This window comes from Aspergillus stella-maris (assembly GCF_047715825.1).
Source record: "Aspergillus stella-maris strain CBS 113639 unplaced genomic scaffold BDV14scaffold_1, whole genome shotgun sequence".
NCBI lineage: Eukaryota > Fungi > Ascomycota > Eurotiomycetes > Eurotiales > Aspergillaceae > Aspergillus > Aspergillus stella-maris.
The window spans coordinates 1,112,310-1,138,840 of NW_027396795.1; the positions used below are offsets into that span (position 1 = coordinate 1,112,310).

Sequence of the window (26,531 nt, forward strand, 5' to 3'; positions counted from 1 at the left end):
CTCAGCCCGACCGAACAATTAGTGATCAGGCAATTTAACGTCAACTACAAACTTCGTATGAAGGAACAATAAGAAATGGCTAAATATCCTGCAGAACGCGGGGGATACGGATAAACAGAGTTGACGTTGCATCGTCGAAGCTCCGTGTCCCTTCATGCTTAACAGCTCCGTCCGTGTCTCTGGCGGCAAGGAAGTAGGCGATCTTGGCTGAAACCTATATATTAAAGCTGTCCCTGAATTGAACCCTAGGGCCTCTATCCGTTCTTAAAGGAGAAATAAACACTTAGCCTAAAACAGCGGGTGTGTTGGGTGTCGCTGACATTAACGGTTCGTGCCTGGCGTTCATGGAGAGACTTCTACGTATATAAGAAGATTATTGCTGCTCGATTTGTTGCTTGATTTGATTGTTCCATAAAGCTCTGGTAGCTCTCGCTCTTTATATTCTACATTCTACATCTCGCTTAACCCCTCAACTACGTTCGATCATTCATCTTTTCCTTGTCCACCTTCAAAATGCGTTACCTCGAAACCGCCCTCTTTGCCTCCCTGGCTTCGGCCGCCGTGCTCCCGCGCCAATCGACCAGTCTGAACGACCTCTTTGTTGCCGCGGGCAAGTCCTACTTCGGTACCTGCTCTGATCAGGCGTTGCTGCAGGACAGCCAGAATGAAGCCGTCCTGAACGCGCAGTTTGGCGCGCTGACGCCGGAGAATAGTATGAAGTGGGATACTATCGAGCGTGCGTTATCCTTCTCTCCCAAGGGGATGTGGTGAACTTGAAGGGATAATGCTGATGAATATCTGCTATATAGCGTCGCAGGGAAGTTTCAACTTTGTTCCGGCGGATTATCTGGTAAGTCTTCTGCGCTTGATGATCATACTGTAGGGAAACGGCTAATGAGGGTTTCGTGTTAGGTCGACTATGCGACGACCAACGGCAAGTTGGTTCGCGGGCACACCCTGGGTATGATAATCATTCAAATCGCCCTCCAGCCATTAACTGACGACCTTATCCAGTCTGGCACTCCCAGCTCCCATCCTGGGTCTCCTCCATCTCCGACGCCGCGACCCTCGAGCAGGTAATGGTCAACCACATCAACGAGGTCGTCGGCCACTACAAGGGTCAGATCTATCACTGGGTATGCACATTACCCTCCCAATCTCTTTTCCCCAAGAAGTCAAGTCCTAATCATTCTAAACGTGCAGGACGTCGTCAACGAAATCTTCAACGAAGACGGAACCTTCCGCACCAGCGTCTTCTACAATGTCCTCGGCGAGGACTTTGTCCGGATTGCCTTTGAGACGGCGCGCGCTGCGGACCCGGATGCGAAGCTTTATATCAATGATTATAAGTGAGTTGATCACCTGCTCTCCGGGTCAGTAGTAGGATGTTAACATGGCTGGGCTGGCAGCTTGGACTCCGCCAGCTACGCCAAGACGCAGGCTATGGCTAGCTATGTTTCGCAGTGGTTGGCTGCTGGTGTGCCGATTGATGGGATTGGAACGCAGGGGCACTACAGGTTCGTTCTCCTTCTCTTCACAAATGGGACGAATGTTGAGCAGGTACTAACTGGACGTCATCCAGCGCAAGCCACTGGTCCAGCACTGAAGCTGCAGGATAAGTACTCCCTTTTACCCTCATAATATAGTCGGCACTGACACACGCAAACAGCCCTCTCCTCCCTCGCAGACTCCGGCGTCTCCGAAGTCGCCATCACCGAGCTTGACATTGCGGGAGCCGCTGCTTCGGATTACCTGAACGTGAGTGATCCTGGCACTTTCATTATCGGTCTTTAGCTAATACCAGGCCCTAGCTACTCAACGCATGCCTCGATGAAGAAAAGTGCGTTGGTATTTCCGTCTGGGGAGTCTCTGACAAGGTAAGTCATCCCAAACCCAGGCCGAAAGAGGGCTTGTGGTTTGACTGATTATGATAGGACTCCTGGCGCTCGGAGCTCACGCCCCTCCTCTTCGACTCGAACTACCAGGCCAAGGACGCTTACACTGCTCTTGTCAATGCTTTGTCGTAGATGGCATAAGATAAGGGCCTTTGCGGGATTGATGAAGAAGGGCGGAAACGGGAGCAGTTGGCAGCTGGGCAGGCTCAGCTGTTAGGTAACATTTGTACATACTCTACTTGCACAAAAAGGGCACCAAGTTGTTCAGTACTGGTAGTGTGACTATGATGTCTATATATTTAGCAAGACCTAAATAGTAACGTCCTCCAAGCAAGAACGAAACGAGGCTGGTGGTTTATTTGGACTCCGGCACCTATGGCCTCGCCCCTTCCATTTCAAGCTACGTTAACATCAGCGTTCGCAGGAAAGGAGCGACGGGGTCTGGTAGGTAGTGTAGTGGGTACCGGTCGCGCCTTCCTCAAGCTGTCCAGGGCACAATCGCTCCTTCCTTTCGGGGTGACACTGGCCATCACCTTACTGGGAAGGAGCGACCGGACATAGTAGGTTCCTTCCTCATCTTTTCTATGCCCACTAAGGCCTCCATGGACCGTGCTATGGAATGTTGCGAGATAAAGGAACGTTAGGTACCGCCCATCTTCTAGGCCGAACTCTTTTATCGTCTGCAGTCAGCTGCTATCGTACCACAACCCTAACACCCTTCCTTCCCTCTTTAGCGAAAGGAAGAAATAGATCGTGTGCAATGGTAACATCTTCCCTCATCGTCTCATACATTTCAAGATCTAATCTCCGAACAATGTTCGACAGGCAAGGAGGGTTTCTGCTTTCGCGAGACTGCTCAAATTCATTCATTAGTCTCGATTCCGAATTCCAATCTATTCTAGGAAAGGGGAGAATAAGGCGGGGTTCGGGTCTTGGACTGATTTCATCCCAATACACTGCCAAGACCCCTTTGTGAACGAGACCAGGTATATTCTAGGTATTTTCGACAAGCGGAGTCCATCCATCGCTTTGGTATGAAGGTAGTAGAGGAGGGGAAGATGGTTTCGTTGTGATGGATTAGTGTGCTTGTCAGTCCGACTGGTGTCTGCAAAGTTTGTTAGTATAGACGGCCAGTTGAGGACAAGGTAGGGGAGAGAAGGAAAGGCGGCTTACCCGTGCTGGAATCGACCACTGTCGGAACTGCAAGTTGCGGTCTGGAGCTACGCGTTCCTGGCGCGAGCTTAGGCCGTAGGAGAGGCGGAGGCCTTCGAGCATGACGGACGTCTGACTTGATTAGTTCCTCTCTCGTACTGCTGTGAATCATAGGATGGGTCTCACCGGATACGGCATCTGCTCGAAGTTCGTCAGGGTCGCAGTACCATTCGGATTCAGCCAATTCAGCTCCTCTTTTGACTGAATAATTTTGTTGCACCGCTCCTAAAACTGGAAGACAAGGTCCATGCCTAGGTATACTTTCGAAAGCAGCCACTGCGGCATAAGACTAAACACCAACCCTAGCCATGGAAATTCCTTGACGTATACGCCGCTTTTTGCGCTCCCAGCTATGGTCTTACTCCAGTTTGGGATAAAGTTTGGTTCGTCGAGGTAGTGGAAGCCCGCGCCCATGGTATGTCGGAGACGACGTCGGTCGTGAAGCATGTAAAGGCATGTTGTAGGTTGGTCGGTTTACCTGTTCCTTTATACGCCTGCAGGAGTTTGCAGAGCTTGTCTACTAGACTCTGTATAAATGGCTCCTGTTTGCGAACACGGGCCGTCGAGAAGTACGGGTTCATATTCGAGCGCAGGAGACGGTGGTGGTAGTGGCCGACAGTCGCGACCATCGACCGGGTAACGCCGAACAGTTTGGTGGAATATGCATATTTGTTCCAAGGGCTATCGCACGAGTAGAGGACCTCGTAGTACTCAGGATCATTGACATGTAGCTCATGCGGGCTAATACGAACGATAGGGCCTACCAGGCCAAGTCAGTAACTCTATACAACCACAATAAGCCTCAAAGCTATTAGACGTGTACTCACCATATTTCTCATGCATCCTCGAAATCTCAAACGTATACTGCCGCCACCAAAACGCATCATGGTACGTCTCATACCAAAGCGTCGCCGCGGCAAATTTGGGACCCGGGAATTGGCCCAGCGGCGACAGCCATAGACGGTAGATCACGAAGCCAAGCAAATATACGAGGCAAACAAAGAAACCTGACGCTACCAACAAAAGCATAATTTTCGTGAACCGTGATAAATGGCAGCTTTCGATCCTGTAAAAATTCCGACAGGCTCTCACAGCCACGCCAACAGAAATACTAGCGCCCAAGTCCAACAGCCACACAATAGTGGCCGAACCCAACAAGACCAACCCATCCTCATATAAACGGCCGCACGTCCTCCCGCGGTCTTCCTAGTGTTGACTTCGCGGCCCATCTTTAATATACTCGATAGGAAGCCCCGCATCTAGCAGTCTAGCTTCACGGCAACGGGAGCGGCGGAACGGGAATTGTCTGGCCTGATCCACCGTTATTCGTGCAATCTGCGAGTTCCACGTGGGTGAAACGGCTGCGCTTGTCTAGCGACCGTGCTCGGGATCTTCGCTTGGTGGTGTCTGGGGAAGTACGAATTATCATTCGAGAACAGTGCAGCACTAAGAACTGCGCCCGTCGGACGGTGCGATCCTTTGATGGCAGTGGGTGGTCCCGTTACATAAAAGCGAGAAGGAATCGTCGGCCCTCTCCGCTGTACTTGTGTTAGAGCATCCGTCTTCCGCGACTCCGTCAGCTTTGGTCAGCCCCATATTCTGATCTATCGAAATTGTATACAAACGATCACCATGGTCCACCTTGCGGAAGGCGAGCGACCCATCGTCCCGGAGGTGAGTCGAGCTCCAAAGCGAGCAGAGCACTGCCCAGCTAACCGTTCGGTGGGCCAGGCAGAATGGAAGCTTTATGATGACAGTGACTATGCCAGCGAGTGCGTCTCTAAGCGCTATGGAAATTGGACCTGAGCTGATACAGCGATAATAGGGCGGGCGCCAGCTCAACGACATCGCTCGCGTCGAGCATCTTAAGTTACCAGTAGGGAGGCCTTGGTGTTCAATTTCAAGAGCTCATTCTGACAATCCTCGCAGATATGAGGTCGGCCGCTCGATTTTATGACGTGATCGATACTAATCGAAGCAGAACGGACGTCGATATCACGCTTATCGACAGGGGGAGTATATGTTTGTACGGAAATCTGTCCACGGGCTTTGGGATTCTGGCTAAAGGGGATCTAGCCGAACGATGATCGCGAACAAGAGCGACTCGAGCTAGTACGCTTGGCCTACCAAATGACCAACCGATGTTGACGAACTTCAGCATTCTCACATTTGCAATATGGCCCTTGGGGGAGAGCTACATCGGGCACCCCTCAAGCCGGGAGTGAACAAAATCCTCGATTTGGGAACAGGAACCGGGGCGTGGGCAATTGATATGGCAGAGTATGGCTTGCCCTGGTTGCAAAGGCTCAGCTAACTTGGTGACTGATAGCTTATATCCTGAAGCCGTGGTGATTGGTTTGTTCATTTTCCAACCTAGATATGTTCGTTGAACTCATATCGCGAGTAGGGACGGACCTGAGCCCCATTCAGCCGACATGGTATGTTTGATGATAGTATAAAATCCGTTGCTGACGGTGGAAGGGTGCCTCCGAATTGCCGATTCGAAATTGATGACTATGAGCTTGCATGGAACTTTCCGCATCCCTTTAATTACATCCACATGAGAGGCATCGAGGGTTCAGTCAAAAACTTTCACCGGCTTTTCGAGCAAGCCCATCAGAACTTAAACACTGGAGGATGGTTTGAAATATGCGACTTTACGGTGGGCGTCTTCTCAGATGATGATTCCGCAGAGAAAGCGACCAACATGCGGCGATGGCGTGATCTCTTGGTAGAGGCGAGCCAGAAGTTTGGCAAGGAATTCAGCGTGGCAAAGAAATATAAACAATGGATGATCGATGCCGGGTTCAAGAGCGTGCGGGAAGAGATCTATAAAGTGCCCTTCTCACCTTGGGCCAAGGAGCAACGGCTCAAGGATTTGGGCAAGTACCACCAAGCCAACATGCTGGAGGCTCTAGAGGCGTATTCATTGGCTCTGATGACGCGGTTCCTGGGATGGTCTGTAGAGGATGTTCAGGTACTCCTCAAAGGGGTGCAGCAGGAGCTGACGGATCGGACGTTGCACATATATTCCCGACTGTATGTGGTGTACGGGCAGAGAGAATAAGCGAGCCATGTAAATGGATATGTTCAGATTTGATTATTATTAGCGAGTTCACTTCATACTGTGACCCTGTCAGTGAATGACACCAATTTTTTGGAGCTTCCGACCTCGGGATAATATGACGCAACCGCGATCGCAGTCAGAGATCGAGGACCCCCGAGCTGGAGGAAAGTCGCCGGAGTTTGGCATTGCACAAACAATAGATAACTCACGAAAGAACGAGCATTTCTCTAGTTCAGAGTCAAAAAGTACCTAGACTAGTCATAGTGCGCAAAGTGGATGCAGCAATTCCGAATGGTGTGAGAAGAACAAAAGCGAAAACGAGAAGGCAGAAAAAAGCCGCCACTGGATCTTTTGGCTTGCGGGACTGTCCGACCTCAGCTTCTTCTCCAACTCCCTCCCTTCTTTCTTCTTCCTCTTCTCTCTACTCATGTATCAGTCGCATTATCTACACTGATACTGCAATACCTAATTATTCACGTCTCTACGTGATCCTCGCCCTCTGTCACCCTCCGATCGCCCGTTATCGCGCGCTTTCCGCGTCGCAAAGCACCACCATGGGCCTCTCTAAGACCAACAGGATTCTGATCCTGTTGGTGATTGATTCGGCTTTCTTCTTGCTAGAGTTGATCGCTGGTTAGTACTATTAGCAATCATGACTTTTCTGCTCGACTAACGCGAATTCTAGGTTACTCCGTCCACTCCCTTGCTCTCGTCGCGGACTCTTTTCATATGGTACGACCTCCGGCACCTCCAACACCTCTCTGTATAACATATCTGACAAACTCCAGCTTAACGATGTGATATCATTGCTTGTTGGACTCTGGGCCGTCAAAGTCGCCAACCGCGAAACTTCGTCCAAGATGTATACCTACGGTGTAAGTATCATCAACCCCGCCCTTGTTTGAATTTGGGCTGACCAGAGCAGTGGCAACGAGCCGAGACCCTCGGTGCCCTAGTCAACGGTGTTTTCCTCGTCGCCTTGTGTCTGTCCATCTTCCTCGAAGCTATACAAAGATTGGTTGAGCCGCAGGAGGTCAAGAACCCCAAGCTTGTCTGCATTGTTGGATGCGCTGGACTGGTATCGAACATTCTGGGATTGGTTCTGTTCCACGACCATTCGCATGGCCACGGTCACAGCCACGGCGGACATTCTCACGATGATGAGGAAGATGTTGATGCTGCGGAGCACGGTCACAGCCATGAGCATGCCCACACCGAACGAAGTGCTGCTGTACGTATTACTCCTGAGGTTTCAATAAATCTTCTACTAACTGACCTCCAGGCTGAAATTACTGAACCAACCGCCGCCTACTCCAGACGCCGAACTCTCGACAGCCAGACCCGCAGCTCGCGCCGTTACAGCAACCCGACCCGTGGCTTGGAGGATATTGGCGGTCACCCAGCCAGCATGAGACAAGACATTATCTCTGCCGCCAGCAGAAACCAGTATGCGGACGATGACGACAGTTATGATTCGGATTCGCGCAATGGCTCGGCTGACAACCTTGGCCCCACTGAGCGATCGACACTCCTCGGGCACAAGGATCGCGCAGCCAACTACACCGACGAGCACGCTCCTATTCGCACAGCGAAGAGTGACCCCCATGAGTCTCACAACCACGCTCAGCCCAAGCCAAAGGATAAGAAGCACAGCCATGATCTCAACATGCGCGGCGTCTTTCTTCACGTTATGGGCGACGCGCTGGGCAACATTGGTGTTATTCTTTCGGCTCTTATCATCTGGCTGACTGATTACTCGTGGAGATTCTACGTGGATCCCGGTATTTCGCTTGTTATCACAGTCATCATTTTGGCGTCCGCTATTCCCCTTTGCAAGGCCGCCTCGCGTATCCTCCTGCAGGCAGTGCCCCATGGCGTTAGCATTGACCACATCAAGGAAGACATCGAGAGACTGCCCGGTGTTATCGGTACCCACCACCTCCACGTATGGCAACTCAGCGACACCAAGACTGTCGCCTCTATTCACATTCAAGTCGACACTGAGATCAAGGGCGAGGGCTCCGAACGCTACATGCACCTCGCGAAGGAAGTGCGACGCTGTCTCCATGCCTACGGCATTCACTCGTCTACAATTCAGCCTGAGTTCCCCAGAGACAGTGATACGGAGGATAACCAAGCCGGCTCATCGCACTCGCTATCAGGTGTTCCCAGTCGCACACCCAGTGTCCGTGACGGAGATCCTCAGGCGTGTCTGTTGGAGTGTGGCGACGAATGCAACGGCGGGCACTGCTGCCCTACCAAACCCACCTAATCACCATGGCAATCTTATCTATATGCCTGCTTATCGATACTTTTTCTTTTCCCAAAAGCACATTTGCAACTTTGTATTGTTTATACCCCACATTCTTCTTTGGCTGAGGGTCTTCTCCGGCGTTCTGCGACCATACACCATATGTCTTGCCTTTTTTAGATAACAGCCTTGAGATCCTAATGATACGCACTGATACATACGTACTAAACTTTTCATTCTTGTACAAAGGTGTTGCTTGCCATCCAGGTTTGTGTCGCGCTTCTGAGCCTGTAGAAATATATAACTGTAGCACCCTATCACAACAGCGTCAGCATTACCAGTTAGATCAGAGTGAATTCACTGATTGTGTATGACGAACACGACCATGGCCATGGAACCTCGAAAGTATTTATTCATCATCGGGCAGTCCCTGATATCTCAATTCGAACGTTAGAAATAGCCGGGGTATAGAGAGGCGAGGCACGTGACATGTCCCGGACGATCTGGAGGGTCTGGCTAGACTGGAGCTGAAGCACAACACCAACTCCTTACTCCGCAAACTCCGAACGAACTTCGCATCTCCTAATTCCATTATGCTGTCGCTCATTTGATAACTTTCATTCCTTACCAACATCTTCATCTAATCGATTTCTGTCAATGCCATCGGACACCTGACCCGTGTCCAATTCAGCGAAGCGGCCCCGTCTTAACCTCCGCGGAGCAATGCTGCGACCCCGATAATTCTACACCACAGGTTGACATCGACCATGAGTTATTCCTACCTTCCGACGAGCGCGAGTACCTATCGTCCCCCTCGGCGAGATACATTTACACAACCCAGCGCTCTCAAAACGGTACAAGATGCCTTGCCGTCGTGGGCTACGCAAGGGATGTCGGCGGCCACCGCTGCGACGACAAAGCAATTGGAGAGACTGAAGGACAAAGATGAGATGAAGACGGTGGCATCGAGCACGGCGAGACGACTCTTTACTGTCACGAACGGTCTGATTGTGCTTTGGATTTGTACCCTCTGGTGGGGAGAGCGGAGCGTCTTTAGGGACAGTGTTGAATCCTGTGTCTGGGGCGCTTGGGAACAATGGGTTAGTTTCATTTTATCCGTTGATTGAAGGTCTAATGCTGATATCTGTTGTGTACAGCCTAGTCACGCTCAACCGCACCATGTCGCCTTCATCGCAGACCCTCAGCTCGTCGATCCTCATACGTACCCCGACCGTCCGTGGCCTCTCTCTACCCTCACAATCAAATTCACAGATCAATACATGCGCCGCTCATTTTCATCAATACAGCATTCCCTTGACCCCGATTCAGTATTATTCATAGGCGATCTTTTTGACGGCGGACGAGAATGGGGAACGCGATACAGCCAGAGCCCCGAAGAGCAGTGGAGGAAATACAATGATGATTATTGGAAGGCGGAATTTCACCGCTTCGCAAAGGTGTTCTTCAATCCCTGGGAGAGCCAGGAGACGCACTCGACAAACCCGCGAGGGCGGAGATTTATCGCCAGTCTACCGGGGAATCATGACCAAGGGTTCGGGTCGGGGGTCCAAGTGCCCGTTCGCGATCGGTTTCAGAACTTCTTTGGTAGTGGCAATCGTGTCGATATTATCGGGAATCATACGATCGTGTCTGTGGATACCGTCTCGCTGAGCGCGATGGATCAGCCTGATCCTCAGACTGGAAGCACAGGTGGAGGAGCAGATGGCGAGCGGCCGAACCAGAAGATCTGGCAACAACCGGAGGACTTTTTGAATGCTATGAAAGTTCATCGGGGTCGCGCGGAGATGGACGAACTTCGGTACCTAGGAAAGCCGAGAGACGGTCGGCTGTTTAAGCACGAAGTTACGGAGGATCCTTCCAGTCCCACGATATACCGAGAAGACAATCCTGAGATTATCGGGTTCCCAACCATCATTTTGAGCCATGTACCGTTGCACCGGAACCCAGCAACGCCATGCGGGCCGCTAAGGGAGCGATATCCTCCCTCCGCTGAAGGATTAGAGAGTGATGAGCCGAATGCGCTAAAGCTGAGCGGAGGATACCAGTACCAGAATGTACTGACAAAGACCATCTCCAACGACATTGTGTCGAAAGTCGGACCGAATCTTGTCCACATATACTCGGGAGACGACCACGACTACTGCGAAATCGCGCATCGGGAGTTTAGCGGCTCTCCGAAGGAGATCACAGTCAAGAGTACCTCCTGGGCAATGGGCGTTCGCAAGCCCGGCTTCGTCCTGACAAGTCTGTGGAACCCCATTGATGCTGAGACGGGCAAGTCGCTCGAGACAGGAGCTACCGTGCAGAACCACCTCTGCCTCCTTCCCGACCAACTGTCAATATTCATCTACTACGGCGTCACCCTAGCCTTCACACTCGTCGTCCTCATCATACGCTCTCTCATCCTCGCCCTCCGTACCACCTCACAATCATCCGCCAACGGACCAATCCTCCCCCTAACTCAAACCCCCACGCGCGAAATCCGCACTCGCAGCCGAGCCGTCTCACATTCATCCTCCGCCTCCATCCCCAACGCCTCATTCATTAAACCAGGCGGCCTGGCCAGTCGGGCCGCCAACAACCCCCGCTATACCCCGCCACAATCATACAATGACACATACCCCAGCTACGAGTATGCCGGGGAAGAAAAAGATACGTCAAAGTGGAAGCCAAGCAATCCGGACCGGCGACGGCGCGGCGACTCGCTTTTTGATCGGGTCCGGGGTGAGTTCCTGGGTTCAGTCAAGGGCGTTGCGCGGGTGGCGTTGGTGTGGTACTTCTTTTTGGTTTGGAGGTGGTGATTGCATACGTCTAATGCAGAGTTGTTCCTTGGTTGCGTAACTATAGCGATGGCATACTACGTCAGGGTATACGTATGGGTTGTCTTTGCATGGACGGGAGTTCTGTTTCATTCTGTCTTTATCACTCATTACTATCCTATCATTTCAAATTCTTACACTCTATCAATGACTACCAATCCCAAGCTATATCGCTGTGATTGCATTGAGCTATAATGGGCAACGCCCGGCTGCAATGCGCTCGGAAGCTAGGGACTGAGACTTGGAATCCTGTCAACAACGAGGGACCAACAAACCCCCGGGTTTCAGAGTGGCAAATTCTCAACCAAGTAAATCAAAAATAACCCAACAGTACAGAGAAAGGTGGAAATTGCTAGTAGATGCTTACTCCGTAGAAGTAACCCATGGTTCAAACTCTTCAGAAAAGTAGCAAGCCTAGCCAAGCGAAGGATCAATAGGCCTTGGCTAGACTTAGCATCCTTAGCGGTTGCTTACTCGCATAACAAGGGGCGGGCAGATCCCGGTGAATGATTGCACTTGATCTTGGCCACTCGTCGATCTCAACAACAATCTATCATGATTGATGACAATGCTGGAATCTTCTCGACATGCCACTGACAGCAGCCCTGAGACCATTGACATTGAGGCTTAGCCATCGCTTTCATTCCCGATCCAGAGTTCTCTGGTAGAGGTCACGAGACGCAAGGAATTTTGCGAGGGTCCACCGACCCGTCCGGACTCGGGAACGAAGCACGACAATGGCCTTGTGTCCGAGATCGGCGCTGAGTCTGGGGTTTGTTGAGGAATTGATCGAGATTTGTGGGATGATTGGGAATGGGATCGCTATTTTTGCTGTGGTTTTACAATAGTTGCGGACAATGTCTCATAGCGAATAACTGTAGACTAAGCTAGACAAAGTAGATTGTAGGTAGAAGTGACTCGGCCTGCCGACCGCAAGCGGCATGCCTCGCATTCCTGAGATCAAGGAATGTTGTGCCCGTGTGCCACCCCAGATCTCTGCGACCGGCTGGGCACGATGTCTCAGAGTCGAACCCTCTGCATGGAACTGTTTTCCTGTGTCACCCCGGCCGGACCACGGACTCGGGCACCATGCAGAGAAACACTCGTTTACCAGGCCTCATCCACTCACCGGCATAGCCTCAACCAGGATAGGACTCGAACCCGACCGAAGTTTTGCCACCCCGAGCACCAGACTCAGTCCCTGGCCAGCGGCGAGCGTTCCAGCTTCGTCTCGTCCCGCGGTTCAACCAACACACTAACCCCGGACCATGTCTTTTACACGACCGTGCTAGCTACACACGGCCAAGCGCGTTGCAAATCCCCCCGCGATCTCGCCAGACTGGGCACAATCTCCGCGATTCTGCGCGGTTTCTGGCCGGCTCACCGAGTTTGTAGACGCTTGCAGTGGGCTTGCAGTCCAGTGGCGGTTGCTGCTTTCGGCCGGGGTCGCTTCCCCAGGTCCTGGTCTGGGGGAGGATCGCCGGCCACGATGGACTACAAAAGCTTCGATGTTTCCGGTGTTGGAAGGTATTCTTTATCATCTTCTCTACATCTGACTACTACTCCCAATTGACTATCGACTATCTTCATCTACGCTTACAACTCTACTGACTTTATTGTCTATCGACCCTTATCACTCTATTTATTGACATTACTGTCTTCTGCCACTCTATCCACTCGACTGTCTACTGTCTAATCAAAGACATCACCATGGGCTTCATGCTCAGGAAACCTGATGATGCAGCGGGCTCCGCCGCCCCTGCCATCATGATCGGCCTTTTTGTGGCTTTTGGCGGTGTTCTTTACGGCTATGACACTGGTACCATCAGCGGTATCCTTGCCATGAAGTACTGGCGCCAGCTTTTCTCAACCGGTTACATCAACCCTGAAGATGACTTTCCCGATGTCACTTCCTCTCAGTCTTCTATGATCGTCTCGCTGCTGTCAGCTGGTACTTTCTTCGGAGCCCTCACTGCTGCCCCTGTTGCCGACTACTTTGGCCGCCGCATTGCCATGATTATCGACTGCGTTGTTTTCTGCTTTGGTGTCATCCTTCAGACTGCCGCTACTGCCATTCCTCTCTTCGTTGCTGGCCGGTTTTTTGCTGGTTTCGGAGTTGGTTTGCTCTCTGCAACTATTCCTCTGTACCAGTCTGAGACCGCGCCCAAGTGGATCCGTGGTACCATTGTTGGTGCTTACCAGCTTGCTATCACCATTGGTCTGCTCCTTGCGGCTATTGTCAACAATGCTACCAAGGACCGCAATGACACCGGCTCATACCGCATTCCCGTTGCTGTTCAGTTCGCCTGGGCTATCATCCTTGTTATTGGAATGATCATTCTTCCTGAGACTCCTCGATTCCTCATCAAGCAGAGCAAGCACGAGGCCGCCATTAAGGCTCTTGCTCGTCTTCGCCGTCTCGACATCAACGATCCCGCTCTTGTTGAGGAGCTTGAAGAGATCAAGGCCAACCACGAGTACGAGCTTAGCGTCGGCAAAGCTAGTTACGTGGAGATCCTCCGTGGATCTATCGGCAAGCGTCTCGCCACTGGTTGCGCTGTCCAAGCGCTCCAACAACTCGCCGGTGTCAACTTTATCTTCTACTACGGCACCAAGTTCTTCCAGCACTCCGGTATCACCAACAGTTTCGTCATCACCCTTATCACCAATGTCGTCAACGTCGCTTCCACATTCCCCGGTCTCTGGATGGTTGAGAAGTGGGGACGCCGCCCGCTTCTTCTCTTCGGAGCTGTCGGCATGTGCATCTGCCAGTTCATCGTCGCCATCGTCGGTACCACTGCGGATTCTGATGTCGCCAATAAGGTCTTGATCGCCTTTGTCTGCGTCTACATCTTCTTCTTCGCCTCCTCCTGGGGTCCCGTCGCCTGGGTCGTCACCGGTGAGCTCTTCCCGCTCAAGGCCCGCGCAAAGTGTCTCTCCATCACGACTGCCGCCAACTGGCTCCTCAACTGGGCCATCGCCTATGCCACCCCCTACATGGTTGACTCTGGCCCTGGCAACGCCAACCTCCAGTCCAAGGTCTTCTTCATCTGGGGAGGCTTCTGCTTGATCGCCGGTATCTTTGTCTGGGCCTGCATCTACGAGACCAAGGGTCTCAGTCTCGAGCAGGTCGACGAGCTCTACGCCAAGGTCCCCGTTGCCTGGCGCTCCAGGGGCTTCGTCCCCTCTGTTCACTACACTGACGTGCGCGATGTCGCTGGTGGTGCTAAGGGCGCTAACCTGGCTGATCTTGAGTCCGACGCCCAGGCCAAGCAGAACCTCGAGCACATCGAGAAGGCAACTGTCTAGATTTCTGTTTGATTCCTTTCCTTAACATGTATCTTTTAGCATTCTTGATTATTTAGAGCGAAGCAGAGCGAAGCAGAGCGAATCGCACTATACAGTACTGTACGATTAGACGCATCATGCATGAATGACATTTCTACACTTCCACATGATTGCACTTCTCTCTTTCCCACGTAGTACATAGACTTTGACAGTCCCACCATTGCGCAATGGATATCCGCAGTTCCTAGATCGTCGCCTCAGGCAGCGAACTCGGTCCAGCGAGATCAGCCAATGATCGCAGCACAATCACATGTGACATCAAGGGCTTAATTACGTGAACACCGGAATCAGGAACGATCGGCAGAGGCAAACGGGCTCGCAGTTCAGAGTTCGCTTGGAGTTGGACTCTGAACTCTGGGGCTGGTGTCTGTCAACTGAGTCGGCGTCGTCATGCTTTTTCCTTTTCTTCCTTGATTTTGCATATTCTTATATACCTACCTACTAATTCTAATCCTTTTCTATCCTTATATATACAATATCGCACAAAACTGTACACAATCACACCGCTACAACTGATCATCTGCTCCAAAACCGCGCCTCCTGAATCCCTACCATAATCCCGCCCGCCCTTCTGATACACCGCACTCCGCACACCCGACATGACGCACCTGCCTCGCGTCCCATGACAACCCCCGACATTGACGCTTCACCATGTTAATGTCGCAGAATCCGAGCCACGATGCCGTTACAACAACCATCGAGTCCGTCTACGGGACTGCGCAGCTCCCATCGCGAAAGTCAGCAGAGAATTCGGAGAAGAGGGTGTCGCCTATTATGACGGATACCACTTGTCGGGTTGTTGAGACATCACCTTCGCCGTCAACGCTGCGGACAAGGACGGATATGGAGTTGGATGGGGAAAGAGATGGAGATAGACCGCCTGTTTTGAGGCTTCATGCTTTGGATAGAGAGCGCGAACGAGAGAGGGTACCGAATGAGGGTGATGAGGATGGGATATCGACCGTTACGGATGGGCTACTGAGCGATCGCCCGCCTCTTTCGCTTTCAGGCTCTGTACCCGTTACGCCGCGCACGCCGGGCGCGCTGTTCAGTCTACCGTCGCATCCTCTTTTCCCTCCCTTACCCGTTTATCAGCATCCGCCGACGGTGCTGGATACAGCGAAGTACATTGCTATCCGCGGGACGTCGTTTATACTCTCGCTTTTGTTTCTTCTTGTTGTTGTGATTGGGGCTGTTTTTCGGGGGATATGGATTGGGCTTGCTTCGGCGGGGAGGTATATTAAGGGGAAGAGTCAGCCTAGACGGTTTTATGAGGAGGAACGGGTGAGACGGATGGATAGAAGGACGTCGTCGAGACGGTGGAAGCTTAGGCAGGAGAAGAGGGATGTGGATGAGGAAATTCCGGAGGATTGTCCGCCGCTTGAAGGGGGGAAGGATCCTGTTGTTGGTGATGTCGCGTATTATGCGAGACGCGTTGGGTTGGATGTTGAGACTTTCAAAGTTGAGACGGAAGATGGATTCATTCTTACGCTGTGGCACGTCTATAACCCGCAAGAATATGCACCTTTACCAGCGAGCGAACGAGGTCCGCGCGGGCCGTATGCCTTTACCGGACAGAAAGACCCGCATGCCTTCGAGGGCAATACCCGGCGCAAGTACCCCGTTCTCCTAATGCATGGTCTCCTCCAGAACTCCGGCGCGTATTGCGCAAACGACGACGACAGTCTCGCCTTCTTCCTCTGCAAATCTGGCTACGACGTCTGGTTAGGGAATAACCGCTGCGGTCTCATGCCCGAACACACAAGCATGCTCTCCTCCGACCCACGCATGTGGTCCTGGACAATCCAACACATGGGCGCCTTCGACGTAACAGCCCTAACCTCGCGCGTCCTCTACGAAACCTCATTCCCGAAACTAGGTCTCGTCTGCCACTCCCAAGGAACAGCACAGACCTTCGTCGCACTCGCCAAATCCCAACGCCCTGAACTAGGCGATAAACTCTCCGTCTTCTGCGCCCTCGCACCAGCAGTCTACGCCGGCCCGCTCGTCGAACGAATTTACTTCCGCTTTATGAGACTTATATCACCTGCTACATTCAGATTATTCTTCGGCATCCACTCCTTCATCCCGTTTATGGTCACAGTCCGCGGAATCCTACATGCCCGCGTCTACGGGACGTTGGGGTACATCGTCTTCTCATACCTCTTCAACTGGAGCGACAGCCGCTGGGACAAGGGGCTCCGCGACCGCATGTTCCAGTTCGCGCCTGTATATGTCTCAACGGAGACAATAAGGTGGTGGCTAGGCGCAGACGGGTTCTCAACGCACCAGTGTATTCTCGAGAATCTTAGCGCTCTTCCACCTGAGCCAACAGACCTTGCCACAACCACCACCACCCAGACAAACCCCGATTCCAACGAGCCCTGGTACGGCGAACATACACCCTCTCTCGCCCTGTGGATCGGGGGCGCAGACCAGCTCGTTGACGGCAGAAAGCTGCTTTCAAGACTGCAGTCTGGCCGCGAGCCGCATGTGCGTATTGCGCATGCGAAGGTTATTGAGGGGTATGAGCATCTTGATGTGCTTTGGGCGATGGATATGATTGAGCAGGTTGGGGGGGAGGTTAGGCAGGTTCTTTGGGAGACTGTGCCGGGGGATGTTAGGGGGTGTGTTGTTGTTCCGAGGGGTGTTGAATAGAGTTAGAGTTATCCAGTGTATACTAATGGCGGAGGGATTGAATTCTTGTACGTATATACCCTTTAGAGCAAGTAAGTATAATGTTGATTATTATTTGAGCGATATTGATAGACACCTACCAAGGATTTCAGATTTTCTTTTTGTTTATTGATTAAAGTGAAGAAAAAGAGAAAATAACCTTCATATTCCTATGGGTATAATGTATGCGTCCCACTCATAACCTAAATATCTCAACTCCTAATTTCTGAAATAAACAAACCCGAGTGCTAATCACCTATCCCTCACCCACTCTTCCCGCCCTCCTTCCCCTGCTCAACCTCCCCCTCATGCTCCTCCTCAATAGTAGTAAACCTCCTCAGAACCTGCTTAAGTGCCGGCCGTCTGATAGGCTTCGAAATAAACATATCCATACCACTATTAATACAATCGCGAATATTCCCCTCCTCCGAAAACGCAGATAACGCAACAATAGGCGCACTGTATCCCATTTCCCGGATCAAACGCGTCGACTGGATCCCGTCGAGGTTGGGCATTTGGATGTCCATGAAGATCAGATCGAAGATTTTGCCTTCTTCCATGTTTGCTTTCACGGTGTCGAATGCTTCTTGTCCGTCTTTTACTACTGTTACGTTGTAGATTTCTTCGAGGGCGAGCATTCTGGATTTTGTTAGTACGAGGTTTGGGTGGGGGGTGGAGGGGTAGGGAAGGCTTACCGTAACACAACCTCCTGGTTTATTTTGTTGTCTTCTGCTACGAGGGCACGGATCTTCCTTTGACCTTCGTCGTCTTGGGCGGGATGGACGGGTGGTGCGAAGAATGGTTGACTTAGACCAACCAGTCTCGGCTGGGAATCTTGTTTCTCGGAGACAGTTGCAGATACACCTGGTCCCTTCGAGGACTTCGAATCATGCTGCGATTGTGGTCTTGACGCTGATGCCGAGGCAGTGACCGAGACAGACGCCGACGGGTCCGCAATGCTATGATTCGACGGTTGTCTTGCTACACTCGCGAGATCATCCAGCGAAAACACGCTCGATGTACGAGATATCGGGCGCGCAAGGTCAAGGCTTGAACTCGTTGTGCTGGGCGCTGCCTCTTTCACGAATCCTAATGGTATCCGAACGGAGAATAATGTCCCTCTTCCTTGCTGGCTATCGAGTATGATTTGCCCGCGCATGAGTTTCGTCAGTTGGTTGCAGATACTCAATCCAAGACCAGTTCCGCCGTATTTACGGTTCAGACGCAGGTCGCCTTGCACGAAGGGTTCGAAGACGCGTGTTTGCATGTGCGGTGGTATACCCGGGCCTGTATCTTCGACTTCGAATTGCAGGTTGAGCGTGCGCAGGTTTGAGGGTGGTGAGGTCGAGTCGAGACTATCTCGCGGGTTTGCAGGGTCGAGAGAGGGTCGATTCTGCTGGCTGGCGTGGGATGAGCCGCGGGAGCGCCAGCGGGCAAGCGGGTGCGAGTCTCGGGATAGGGGGCGAGAGTTCGTTGCGCGCGATTGTTCTTCACCTAGACACTTAATTCGGATCGCAACGGTGCCTGACTCGGGTGTGAATTTTAGACTGTTGCTGACGAGGTTGATGAGGATTTGGAGGATGCGGTGCTGGTCGCCCCAGAGGACCATATCTTTCAGCTGGGCAGTTCCTGGTGGTCCATAGACTGGACTGGTATCGTCAGGTGTGATTGTCGTATCGGTGCCCGTGATTCGCGGCGTCTCGGGTTGACAGAACTTGATACTGAACGAGATATGCTTCTCCTGGACCTGGTTCTGGAAGATGATTGCGAGCTGTGACCGGATGTCTGAGAGTTTGAACTCTTTCTCCTCGAGCCGGATAGCCTGGTCGATTTGGTTCCGACTAAACGTGAGTAGATCGTTCAAGAGATGCAGAAGCAAATCACCCGACTTGTAAACAGCATGCAAGCTCTTCTTGATCCGGGGAAGATCCTCCTCAGCCATACAAACAGCACACATCCCCAAAATCCCATTCAGCGGAGTCTTGAGTTCGTGTGAAATATTCGCAATGAAGAGCGTCTTGCTCTCGTTCGCTGTCTCCGCCGCAATCTTCGCCTTCTCAAGCTCCCTTGTTCTTTCTGCAACCCGTTCTTCTAACCGGTTATACTGGATGACCAACTCGTCGGACATTTCGTTGAACGTGCTCGTCAACTCTGTCAGCTCGTCTGTAATAATGTGCTTGCGCTCCTTAACCCGCCCAGGAATCTGAAACTGATTCGATTCCACATGCCGTGTTCTTCCTGACCCGCTTCTTCGTCGCGTAAGCCTGCTGAAGAAGCCCCCCTTTTCGTTCTCGGCCTGCATGTGAACCTCGATTGGATCGAGGACCGTCGATACAGATGGACTTGGCGGGGCGAGAGCCGGATTGACGGACTTCTGCGTGGCATTGCGAAGTCTTCGAATGGGTGCCACAGCGTAGTGCGCAAGAAGAGGAATGATGATAGCTATTACACCAGCTGTTCCAAAAACGCAAGCTAGAATTATCCTGCGCAGTCTGGATACAGGGCCAAACGCCTCGCCGTGTGTTTCTTCAACGATGAGCACCCACTCCACTAGGTCAGACCGCTGCTGAATTGCTCCAACCGCAACGTGACTATTATTCTCGTTTCGGGCTGAAAGGCGTGTCACTGAGTCGTTGATCGATTCGTACGGCTGGCTTAGAGCGTCTAGCGCGATTGGATACTCTCGTAATGGGAATGAGGCTCCGTCGGAAATGGCAGGGCTATGCCTCATGGACTGCCCTGGTAGCGGAGTCGGCTCGAAAACGTATCGCATTTGCTGCTCTGCTAGAGCTTCAATATGTGGCCCGGAAGTCGCTGTCGCTGGCCCGGTGCCGTTGGCGAAGCGGTTGTCCGGGCGAGACGGAGAGAGAAGGAGGACCTGGCCGGTTTTACCAAGTCCCTGTCGAGAGCTCAACACTTCCTGTAAACTGGCGGCGCTCGAGACGACACTGAGAGGTTAGTGAAGTCAGTGGAACGAGACACAAGAACATACGTAATATAGCCCAGGAGATCCGCTGCCGACGTATTGTTGATGATCGGCACAGTCAAAGAGACAAGCGAGAAGGAAGTGTTGGTCGCAAGTGGTCCCAAAAGCAACGGTCGGGCCATTGTGATCGGTACATTATCATACGCGTACAATCTATCGCTACCGGCACTTTGTGTCAGGTTCGGGTATAGCGAAGGAGGATATCCGAATCCTTCATCCCCAAGCATCACAGAAGTGCCGTTTGGATACTCGAATGGAAGAGCGATGTCGGGAACGTCGTCGCTCGTAACATTGAGTAGTCTTCTGCTGCTTGATTCGCCATTTCCGACATCCCTTGAGTAAACACTCGCTTGGTAGAGACTGAGGTATCCGCGGGTTCCTAGCGCCGACTGGATGTCGACCACTGACGAAGCCCAGTTCGCATCGCTCGTATTCCCAGCATAGTATCGTTGCAACGCTGATTGAACGAGGATACGGGTAACGATGGTCTTGCACGTTGTCTCAAGGAGATCGAGATTGCCCGAGATTTGACTGGACTTGATGGAGGCGACGAGATCGAGGCTCTGGGATCTGCGCTAGTTAGAGTAGATCATCGGAGTTAGCTAGAGAATACCTACTTGACATCAACAACAAAATTATAATTGTTAATCCACTGTCAGAGTCAGCGATGCTCGGAAAACAATTCCAGAAAGTCGGTAAAACCCACTGTTGCAATGGCTAGAGCCGCCAGCCCAGCGAGAGCAGTGAAGAGCACCAGCAGCCCTAGCTGCACGGCAATAGGGACGCGCATTCGAAAGAAGTTGCCGCTCATTCATATCAAGGAGGTATTCCTAATGAAAGCTATGGATAGAAGAATGAAAAGAGAAATTAGAGATGGAGAGAATGGAGAGGAGAGATCGAGGCCAGGGCCGGGGTTAGGCCGGTCCGATTTTGCCGGCTAACCCCAGACAGCTGTTTTGCACTTTTTGACAGGTTCTAGAGCGGCCCATTGCCGATTGTTGGAATCGTGAAGATAGCGGTGGAAGCTGATTCGCGGGTTAGTCGGATGAAGAGCCTGGAATTGGTCTGGCCTGGTTTGAGAGTGGCGCAGCGCCTCTCTGGAACAGTCGAAGAATCGTGGTTGAAGGTGGAACTGAAACAATGAACACCATCCCTGTCATGTGATTCTATACAACTTTTACAATCACGGCATCAACAGGAAAGCAACATCCAGCTCCCCGCTTATATCCGGTGCATGGGAAATTTCCAAGTCCCTCGCAGTGGCACTGTATCTCACCTCGGGCGGTTTCTCCAATGCTCGAACCTTGTCTAGAATGTTCCTCGCTCTGCTCAAGTACCTCAGCTCAACATCACCACCTTCAACAACACCCTCATTCCCTACCGCAACTTGCTTCCTTGTGACCAGACTCATACCCTTAACCCCCTGCACTATCAAAGCGTCTCGCAACAACCTCCCTCTCCAACCGCTCCCATCCACATCTCCATCATGTTCCCCAAAGCCACCATCTAGACGATCCTTAATTGCCTCTCCCCACATCCTCTTCCACCTCCCACAAAGCACAATATGCCGCAGCGCATCCATATCTGAATAATAAGCCCACGACGTATCTGTAGCTCCCACCTCGTAAGCATTCGGTTCACGCTCATCAGCGAGAGTAAACTTCAGGTAATCCAGTCTCGTATCGATATCGAAGCTAGGCAGGTTGAGCCCAGGACTCAAGAAGGCATCCATAGTACTCCTGAATAGCTCTCCGTATATGAGGATCTGAAATGTTGCACGGTCGGCGTCTGTATATAGTGTCGCGGGCTCACTGACACCCCCCATCCAGAATCTAGGAGCCTGCATCCATTGTTTCCCGGCCATCTTGTCGATTTTATCGCTCAAGGGGTTGATTATGTCGAAGCGCGCGTTGTACATCTCGCGAATGCGATCGAGGGTGAGCGTGCCATGTTCGAGGATCAATTCGTAAAGAGCGTAAATTCCGCCGCGAAAGGCTTGACGGAGGGTGGCTGTGCGTTCTTCATTTCCTAACGCCCAGTCGCTGATGGTTTGGGCGGTCGCTGTGATGAGGAAGTGCGGGTGCGGGGAGAAGAAGGTCGGTGCGGAGGAATCGGCGAGGTGGAGGATTGTGCGTGGGTGTGTGTTGTTGAGGATTGCTCGGAGAGTGCGGCATGTAGAGGCGAGCGAAGTGAAGGATTCGATGTTGTCGATGTGATCTGGAAGCGAGCAGAGTAGTTCGGTCGGGAGAGAGAGGAGAGACATTGTTGGTGTGTTGATGAGGGGAGGAGCTCGTGACGAGGGCCCTTCTTATTTACTTCTCGCTTCTCACTTCTCACTTCTCACTTCTCACCGTCAGCATTACAACGATCTCCCAACACAGCCTCAGAATGTCGCATCCTTTTCTTGATAACTTTCAATCAGATTCCTTCTGTCCATGGGGCCAAACTCCACTCCGTCCTCACAAAGATCAGGAACTGCTTCGATGAGTCAATAGTAAGACTGGAGTCACAAGTGGCAAGGCCCAGGTAGATATCATTTATAAAACTATTTACTGACAAATATTCATCGTGGTCCAACAGGAAGATTTAAGAATCCAAGCAAGAACTGAATAACAGTCGTCCCCAAAGCTGCCAGGGCTCTCGGATCCTGCAACCCTGTCAACTGCGTCGTCCTGGTACAGCCCTTTGTCACCTCAACTCCCTCCAGCCGATCGATCAACCACATGAAAGCATCTGGAGACCCCGTAATAGTGAGCAGCGCGTGTTCCGACAAGAGATCCCTCACGTACTCTACGTCCGCGCCGCCGGCACAGTACGTATCATACAGATCATCCGTGTTCTCAATGGGGCTGACCTGATCATTCACGGCCTTGTAAATCAGCAGCGGGATCTCAGGCGTCTTTTGCCCCATCTTATTCGCGGCCATGAGTTCGGTTGCGATCTCGTTTTCGAACAGGTTCGGGTCGTTGACATAGCTGTATATGTCGTCGCCCAGGTACTCGACGATGTTACCAGTCAGACAAAGATTCTGTGTCTTGTTGAATTCGGCCCATTTCTCGGGGAGGATTCCCTCACGGATGAGTTGGACGGCCGACGGGTACTCGTTGGCTAGACCTTGGATTCCGGCTGGGAGCAGGCCCGTGAAGAGGCCCTTGTTGGTGGCTTCGACGACGGGGAGAATCTCGGGGACTGTCCCTCCTAGTGCGGCACCGGCAATGCTAAGCTCGGGAGCATACTCAGGTTGAAGCTCAGCAGCGAAGCCGCTAGCCAAAGAACCACCGGAGTAACCCCAAAGAGCGACGGTGGCGTCGGGAGAGATGTTGGTGAACTCGGTTGAGGCTAAAGCCGCGCGAACATTGTCGAGAACCGCCTGGCCAGAAAGGGTATTCGCGAGGAATGCAGAGCGCGGGCCAAGGTGGTCGGGGACAATCACAACGTATCCCTTGTTTAGCGCGGAGCTCATGAGCAGGTACTCAAGCTGCGGCATGATAAGCGCAAGGGCCTCGCCAGCATCAGAGAACTGCTGGAGTGCGAACGAAGGCGAACAGGTTGGGTCTGCGGCATCTTGGGCGACCTGGTAGCTGAGCACCTTGGTGTAGTCGGCATTGTACGGTATCAGCACAGTGGTAACGGTGGTGATCGGATCGCCGAAGGAGTCGGTGGTGCGGTAAAGGATCTGATGCGACGCATAGAGATTAACCTCGGCCAAGCCGAAAGCCGCGATAGGGTAAGGAACAGTCCGGTGCTGCAGAATGGCGCCAGGGGCCGTCGACTCCCATCCAGCAGGGGGTGTATAGAAGGGGTCTTCTCCTGGGGTGAGAGGGCCATCCCTCTCATGGAAGGTAGAGGCAGAAGGCAGGGCTGCCGTAAGGAGTGGCGCCAGGAGGAAGAGAAGCTGGAAGAGGAGAATGGCCATGGCGCTGACTGGCACTGGCACCTGCACCTTGACAGCTGGACGACAGCGGATACTGGGGCTGGAATGGGTTCTGATCGTGGGATCTCAGCTCCATTTTGTAGTCTTGAGCCCCCTCCCCTTCCTCCACCGCTACATACTTGCTGACATTTAGTGTCGCGGAGGACCACAGTAAGCAGTTTGACGGTCGCAATGATCGGGTCGACCGGACCACCCCAAGCCAACAAAATCAGGCCGTGTACGCGATACGAAGGGAACAAACTGCATAACTCCACCTTGCAAGTGCAGAAGACCAAATGCTAGGCAGAAACACGAGTCAGCGACCTCGGTGAACACCTGGAGAGAAATTGACAGGGATCCATGTGAAGAATCCTCTCATTGAAAATCGGGCGACTATTGCTGGAAATCTGGCGCTAGAAAAGCCGGTGCACTGCAAGGCATCGCGCAGACCAAACAATTGCCAGAACGCAACCCACAGTTGAACCCAGAGCCGATCCCTATCCCCCCGCATATCCACACCAAATTTCAAAGCCACAAAAACAACCCCTGTCGATTACCCCTGTTCTGCAGGTTCCCAGAGGTCATGCGCTCCGGAGATATGCACACTTTTGTACTTATTCGAGCCTCGTTGTCCATTGCCATGACTTCCCCGCCCATATTTCATCCATCGCCCTGCATAAAGCGCACTCCGCGACCAACCATCTCCTTGAAGGCGCCATCTACGAGATTCTGTCGAGTTGTCGACGCCGCCCAGGGAGAATTATAGATTGGCTTACACACCTCATCAGCTTCCAGCCTCTGCGTGATGATAGTGATGTACGTATTGTCTTTACCTCCTTCTCATGTACCCCTGTCCTCCCAGCGGGTTTGTCGCAGAGCTATCGAGACGGAGTTTATTCCTGGCTATCGACGGCCTAGCCCTATAATCAGAGCAGATTTGTGAGCTTGTTCACTTTATTCAGCTCGCAACCATACTTTTACGGTGTGGCATGATCGTCGGAGTGAAGTCCGCGCATTCCTGGAGGGAGTCCTTATCGTAGCCGAGGACGAGTACGACTACCCGTGCGCTGGCTGAAGAAGTCTACCTGCCGATGATTACAATGCGGGTGTAGTCAACTTGCGTTTGCTGCAACGGCAGCAACAGCAACATCCTGCACCAACGGAACTAAATATCAAATAGGCAAACATAGCGTGCTCACGATAATTCGTTCCAATAACGCTGCATCTCATTCGGGACTAGAAGGTTCCGGCTCTCAAAAACTTGGAAGTCCTCGACCGATGCAGCAAATCAGCACGTTCAAGACAAGGTTCTCCAACCAGAAACCACAACGCTGAGTCTTGAGCCGAGGTCAGCAATACTAGTCTGCACAAGCTGCATCCACAACCATCTCCTTTGTTGTTATCTACCTATGATAGACCTGCGGGGTTGCGGGGTTGATCCTTGTCCTGCTTAGTTTTGATCCTGACAGTGTCGATGACGGCAGCGGCGCCCGCTCATGCAGATCCGGGCTCCGGTGCGGGATGCTGGGCTGTAGGGCTATGGGCGGGGGGGCACTTGATTCCTGTATTCTGTTTGTTATCGTCTTCATCCTGTTTCCGGAGTTGGGCTGAGATTAATGATTTCTCATCCTGGATCTGTAATGCTGTTGAGGTAGTGCTAGTGTTAAATAGATTGCCCGAAAATTGGACATATCGATTACTGGCTTCAGGGATGAAGCCTGGAGATACTATTGTCTGAAGAGTATTAACGCAGGATGATATACAGGCACCACTTCGCATTCAAGCGTTTCCATTATACTACCCAGAATTACGCCCCTTCTTTCTCTGGTCGGATAACCCGACGCAAGCCATGTGGTGCCTGCAGACAAAGCCCTAACTCATGCACCCCCGCGGGTAGCTGCAGTATCCTCCGTTTGATTAGATGGACCACCCCATGAGACAACATTAAGCCCATCGAAGAAAGGAGTCAGCAAACGGAAGCAATATAAGAGCTAGTGAACTGTATTGTACCTGTCCCCTTGTCGAATTTCTCAGTTGGTGTTTCCGGCGCAGGGGAGGTAAAGTAAGTCATCTGAGCAGATGTCTCATGTTTCACCAGTTTAGGCTCGTTTTTGAGCCTTTCAGGGAATTGGATGCTTTTGGTTCAATCACTATATCGTCTCATCAATTGCAATACTTGGCACTTGAATGCCGGTTCGACGTTGTGCCAACACGGAAGACATGTGTAATTATATGTGACGAGATAGTGTAGCGGAAACTGCGCTTTTTTTGTTTTTTCATAGAAGAATGACCACAGGTTTTGCTTTTCTTTGCACTTTGATGTTGCGGTCTATTTCTGAATTC

General features: G+C 52.0%; 10 protein-coding genes across 10 annotated transcripts; 6 read left to right on the top strand and 4 right to left on the bottom strand.

Moving 5' to 3' along the window:
* Positions 1 to 513: 513 nt before the first annotated feature.
* On the top strand, positions 514 to 2,027 carry BDV14DRAFT_194818 (endo-1,4-beta-xylanase; the record flags this gene model as incomplete). The annotated part of the gene is made up of 9 exons (XM_073772024.1): positions 514 to 736; positions 810 to 850; positions 913 to 961; positions 1,015 to 1,136; positions 1,204 to 1,349; positions 1,410 to 1,594; positions 1,670 to 1,758; positions 1,812 to 1,877; positions 1,935 to 2,027. The coding sequence occupies 9 exons, from the start codon at positions 514 to 516 to the stop codon at positions 2,025 to 2,027; spliced, it is 1,014 nt and encodes a 337-aa protein (XP_073633999.1).
* Positions 2,028 to 2,588: 561 nt separating this feature from the next.
* BDV14DRAFT_186630 (cytochrome P450) lies at positions 2,589 to 4,136 on the bottom strand (the record flags this gene model as incomplete). The annotated part of the gene is made up of 7 exons (XM_073770847.1): positions 2,589 to 2,747; positions 2,851 to 3,000; positions 3,069 to 3,179; positions 3,234 to 3,332; positions 3,369 to 3,464; positions 3,536 to 3,867; positions 3,935 to 4,136. The coding sequence occupies 7 exons, from the start codon at positions 4,134 to 4,136 to the stop codon at positions 2,589 to 2,591; spliced, it is 1,149 nt and encodes a 382-aa protein (XP_073634000.1).
* Positions 4,137 to 4,739: 603 nt separating this feature from the next.
* On the top strand, positions 4,740 to 6,174 carry BDV14DRAFT_194820 (class I SAM-dependent methyltransferase; the record flags this gene model as incomplete). The annotated part of the gene is made up of 10 exons (XM_073772025.1): positions 4,740 to 4,781; positions 4,839 to 4,879; positions 4,933 to 4,983; positions 5,037 to 5,043; positions 5,089 to 5,133; positions 5,184 to 5,219; positions 5,266 to 5,366; positions 5,437 to 5,462; positions 5,515 to 5,545; positions 5,589 to 6,174. 10 exons carry the CDS (start codon positions 4,740 to 4,742, stop codon positions 6,172 to 6,174), a joined length of 966 nt encoding a protein of 321 aa, XP_073634001.1.
* Positions 6,175 to 6,427: 253 nt separating this feature from the next.
* On the top strand, positions 6,428 to 8,648 carry BDV14DRAFT_162516 (cation diffusion facilitator family transporter). Its single transcript, XM_073766896.1, has 5 exons — positions 6,428 to 6,807; positions 6,860 to 6,906; positions 6,963 to 7,049; positions 7,100 to 7,405; positions 7,457 to 8,648. Exons 1-5 carry the CDS (start codon positions 6,729 to 6,731, stop codon positions 8,444 to 8,446), a joined length of 1,509 nt encoding a protein of 502 aa, XP_073634002.1. The 5' UTR covers positions 6,428 to 6,728; the 3' UTR covers positions 8,447 to 8,648.
* A 330-nt stretch (positions 8,649 to 8,978) lies between these two features.
* Positions 8,979 to 11,478, top strand: BDV14DRAFT_162517 (putative manganese ion homeostasis (Fr)). The gene is made up of 2 exons (XM_073766897.1): positions 8,979 to 9,525; positions 9,583 to 11,478. Exons 1-2 carry the CDS (start codon positions 9,193 to 9,195, stop codon positions 11,245 to 11,247), a joined length of 1,998 nt encoding a protein of 665 aa, XP_073634003.1. The 5' UTR covers positions 8,979 to 9,192; the 3' UTR covers positions 11,248 to 11,478.
* A 1,332-nt stretch (positions 11,479 to 12,810) lies between these two features.
* BDV14DRAFT_162519 (sugar porter family MFS transporter) lies at positions 12,811 to 14,980 on the top strand. The gene has a single exon (XM_073766898.1). The coding sequence runs from the start codon at positions 12,976 to 12,978 to the stop codon at positions 14,572 to 14,574; it is 1,599 nt and encodes a 532-aa protein (XP_073634004.1). The 5' UTR covers positions 12,811 to 12,975; the 3' UTR covers positions 14,575 to 14,980.
* On the top strand, positions 14,981 to 17,483 carry BDV14DRAFT_162520 (putative ab-hydrolase associated lipase). The gene has a single exon (XM_073766899.1). The coding sequence runs from the start codon at positions 15,265 to 15,267 to the stop codon at positions 17,269 to 17,271; it is 2,007 nt and encodes a 668-aa protein (XP_073634005.1). The 5' UTR covers positions 14,981 to 15,264; the 3' UTR covers positions 17,272 to 17,483.
* tcsB (putative sensor histidine kinase/response regulator TcsB/Sln1) lies at positions 17,440 to 21,124 on the bottom strand. The gene is made up of 5 exons (XM_073766900.1): positions 20,982 to 21,124; positions 20,893 to 20,927; positions 20,282 to 20,845; positions 17,985 to 20,237; positions 17,440 to 17,928 (listed from the first exon to the last, which is right to left on the bottom strand). The coding sequence occupies exons 1-5, from the start codon at positions 21,084 to 21,086 to the stop codon at positions 17,553 to 17,555; spliced, it is 3,333 nt and encodes a 1,110-aa protein (XP_073634006.1). The 5' UTR covers positions 21,087 to 21,124; the 3' UTR covers positions 17,440 to 17,552.
* BDV14DRAFT_162529 (uncharacterized protein) lies at positions 21,125 to 22,644 on the bottom strand. The gene has a single exon (XM_073766901.1). It carries the CDS (start codon positions 22,536 to 22,538, stop codon positions 21,459 to 21,461), a length of 1,080 nt encoding a protein of 359 aa, XP_073634007.1. The 5' UTR covers positions 22,539 to 22,644; the 3' UTR covers positions 21,125 to 21,458.
* Positions 22,645 to 22,688: 44 nt separating this feature from the next.
* BDV14DRAFT_6089 (putative secretory lipase) lies at positions 22,689 to 24,347 on the bottom strand. Its single transcript, XM_073777137.1, has one exon. The coding sequence runs from the start codon at positions 24,189 to 24,191 to the stop codon at positions 22,839 to 22,841; it is 1,353 nt and encodes a 450-aa protein (XP_073634008.1). The 5' UTR covers positions 24,192 to 24,347; the 3' UTR covers positions 22,689 to 22,838.
* Positions 24,348 to 26,531: the final 2,184 nt, after the last annotated feature.

What these genes read in the sequence shown, in the direction of transcription:
- BDV14DRAFT_162516 (XM_073766896.1), top strand. Translation starts at nt 6,729, where the DNA reads ATGGGCCTCTCTAAGACCAACAGGATTCTGATCCTGTTGGTGATTGAT. An exon ending in CTTGCTAGAGTTGATCGCTG is followed by an intron (nt 6,808 to 6,859) that starts GTTAGTACTATT and finishes CGCGAATTCTAG; the next exon opens with GTTACTCCGTCCACTCCCTT. An exon ending in ACACCGAACGAAGTGCTGCT is followed by an intron (nt 7,406 to 7,456) that starts GTACGTATTACT and finishes ACTGACCTCCAG; the next exon opens with GCTGAAATTACTGAACCAAC.
- BDV14DRAFT_162517 (XM_073766897.1), top strand. Translation starts at nt 9,193, where the DNA reads ATGAGTTATTCCTACCTTCCGACGAGCGCGAGTACCTATCGTCCCCCT. An exon ending in GGGGCGCTTGGGAACAATGG is followed by an intron (nt 9,526 to 9,582) that starts GTTAGTTTCATT and finishes TGTTGTGTACAG; the next exon opens with CCTAGTCACGCTCAACCGCA.
- BDV14DRAFT_162519 (XM_073766898.1), top strand. Translation starts at nt 12,976, where the DNA reads ATGGGCTTCATGCTCAGGAAACCTGATGATGCAGCGGGCTCCGCCGCC.
- BDV14DRAFT_162520 (XM_073766899.1), top strand. Translation starts at nt 15,265, where the DNA reads ATGTTAATGTCGCAGAATCCGAGCCACGATGCCGTTACAACAACCATC.
- tcsB (XM_073766900.1), bottom strand. Translation starts at nt 21,086, where the DNA reads ATGAGCGGCAACTTCTTTCGAATGCGCGTCCCTATTGCCGTGCAGCTA. An exon ending in CGGCTCTAGCCATTGCAACA is followed by an intron (nt 20,928 to 20,981) that starts GTGGGTTTTACC and finishes TGACTCTGACAG; the next exon opens with TGGATTAACAATTATAATTT. An exon ending in AATTTTGTTGTTGATGTCAA is followed by an intron (nt 20,846 to 20,892) that starts GTAGGTATTCTC and finishes TAACTAGCGCAG; the next exon opens with ATCCCAGAGCCTCGATCTCG.
- BDV14DRAFT_162529 (XM_073766901.1), bottom strand. Translation starts at nt 22,538, where the DNA reads ATGTCTCTCCTCTCTCTCCCGACCGAACTACTCTGCTCGCTTCCAGAT.
- BDV14DRAFT_6089 (XM_073777137.1), bottom strand. Translation starts at nt 24,191, where the DNA reads ATGGCCATTCTCCTCTTCCAGCTTCTCTTCCTCCTGGCGCCACTCCTT.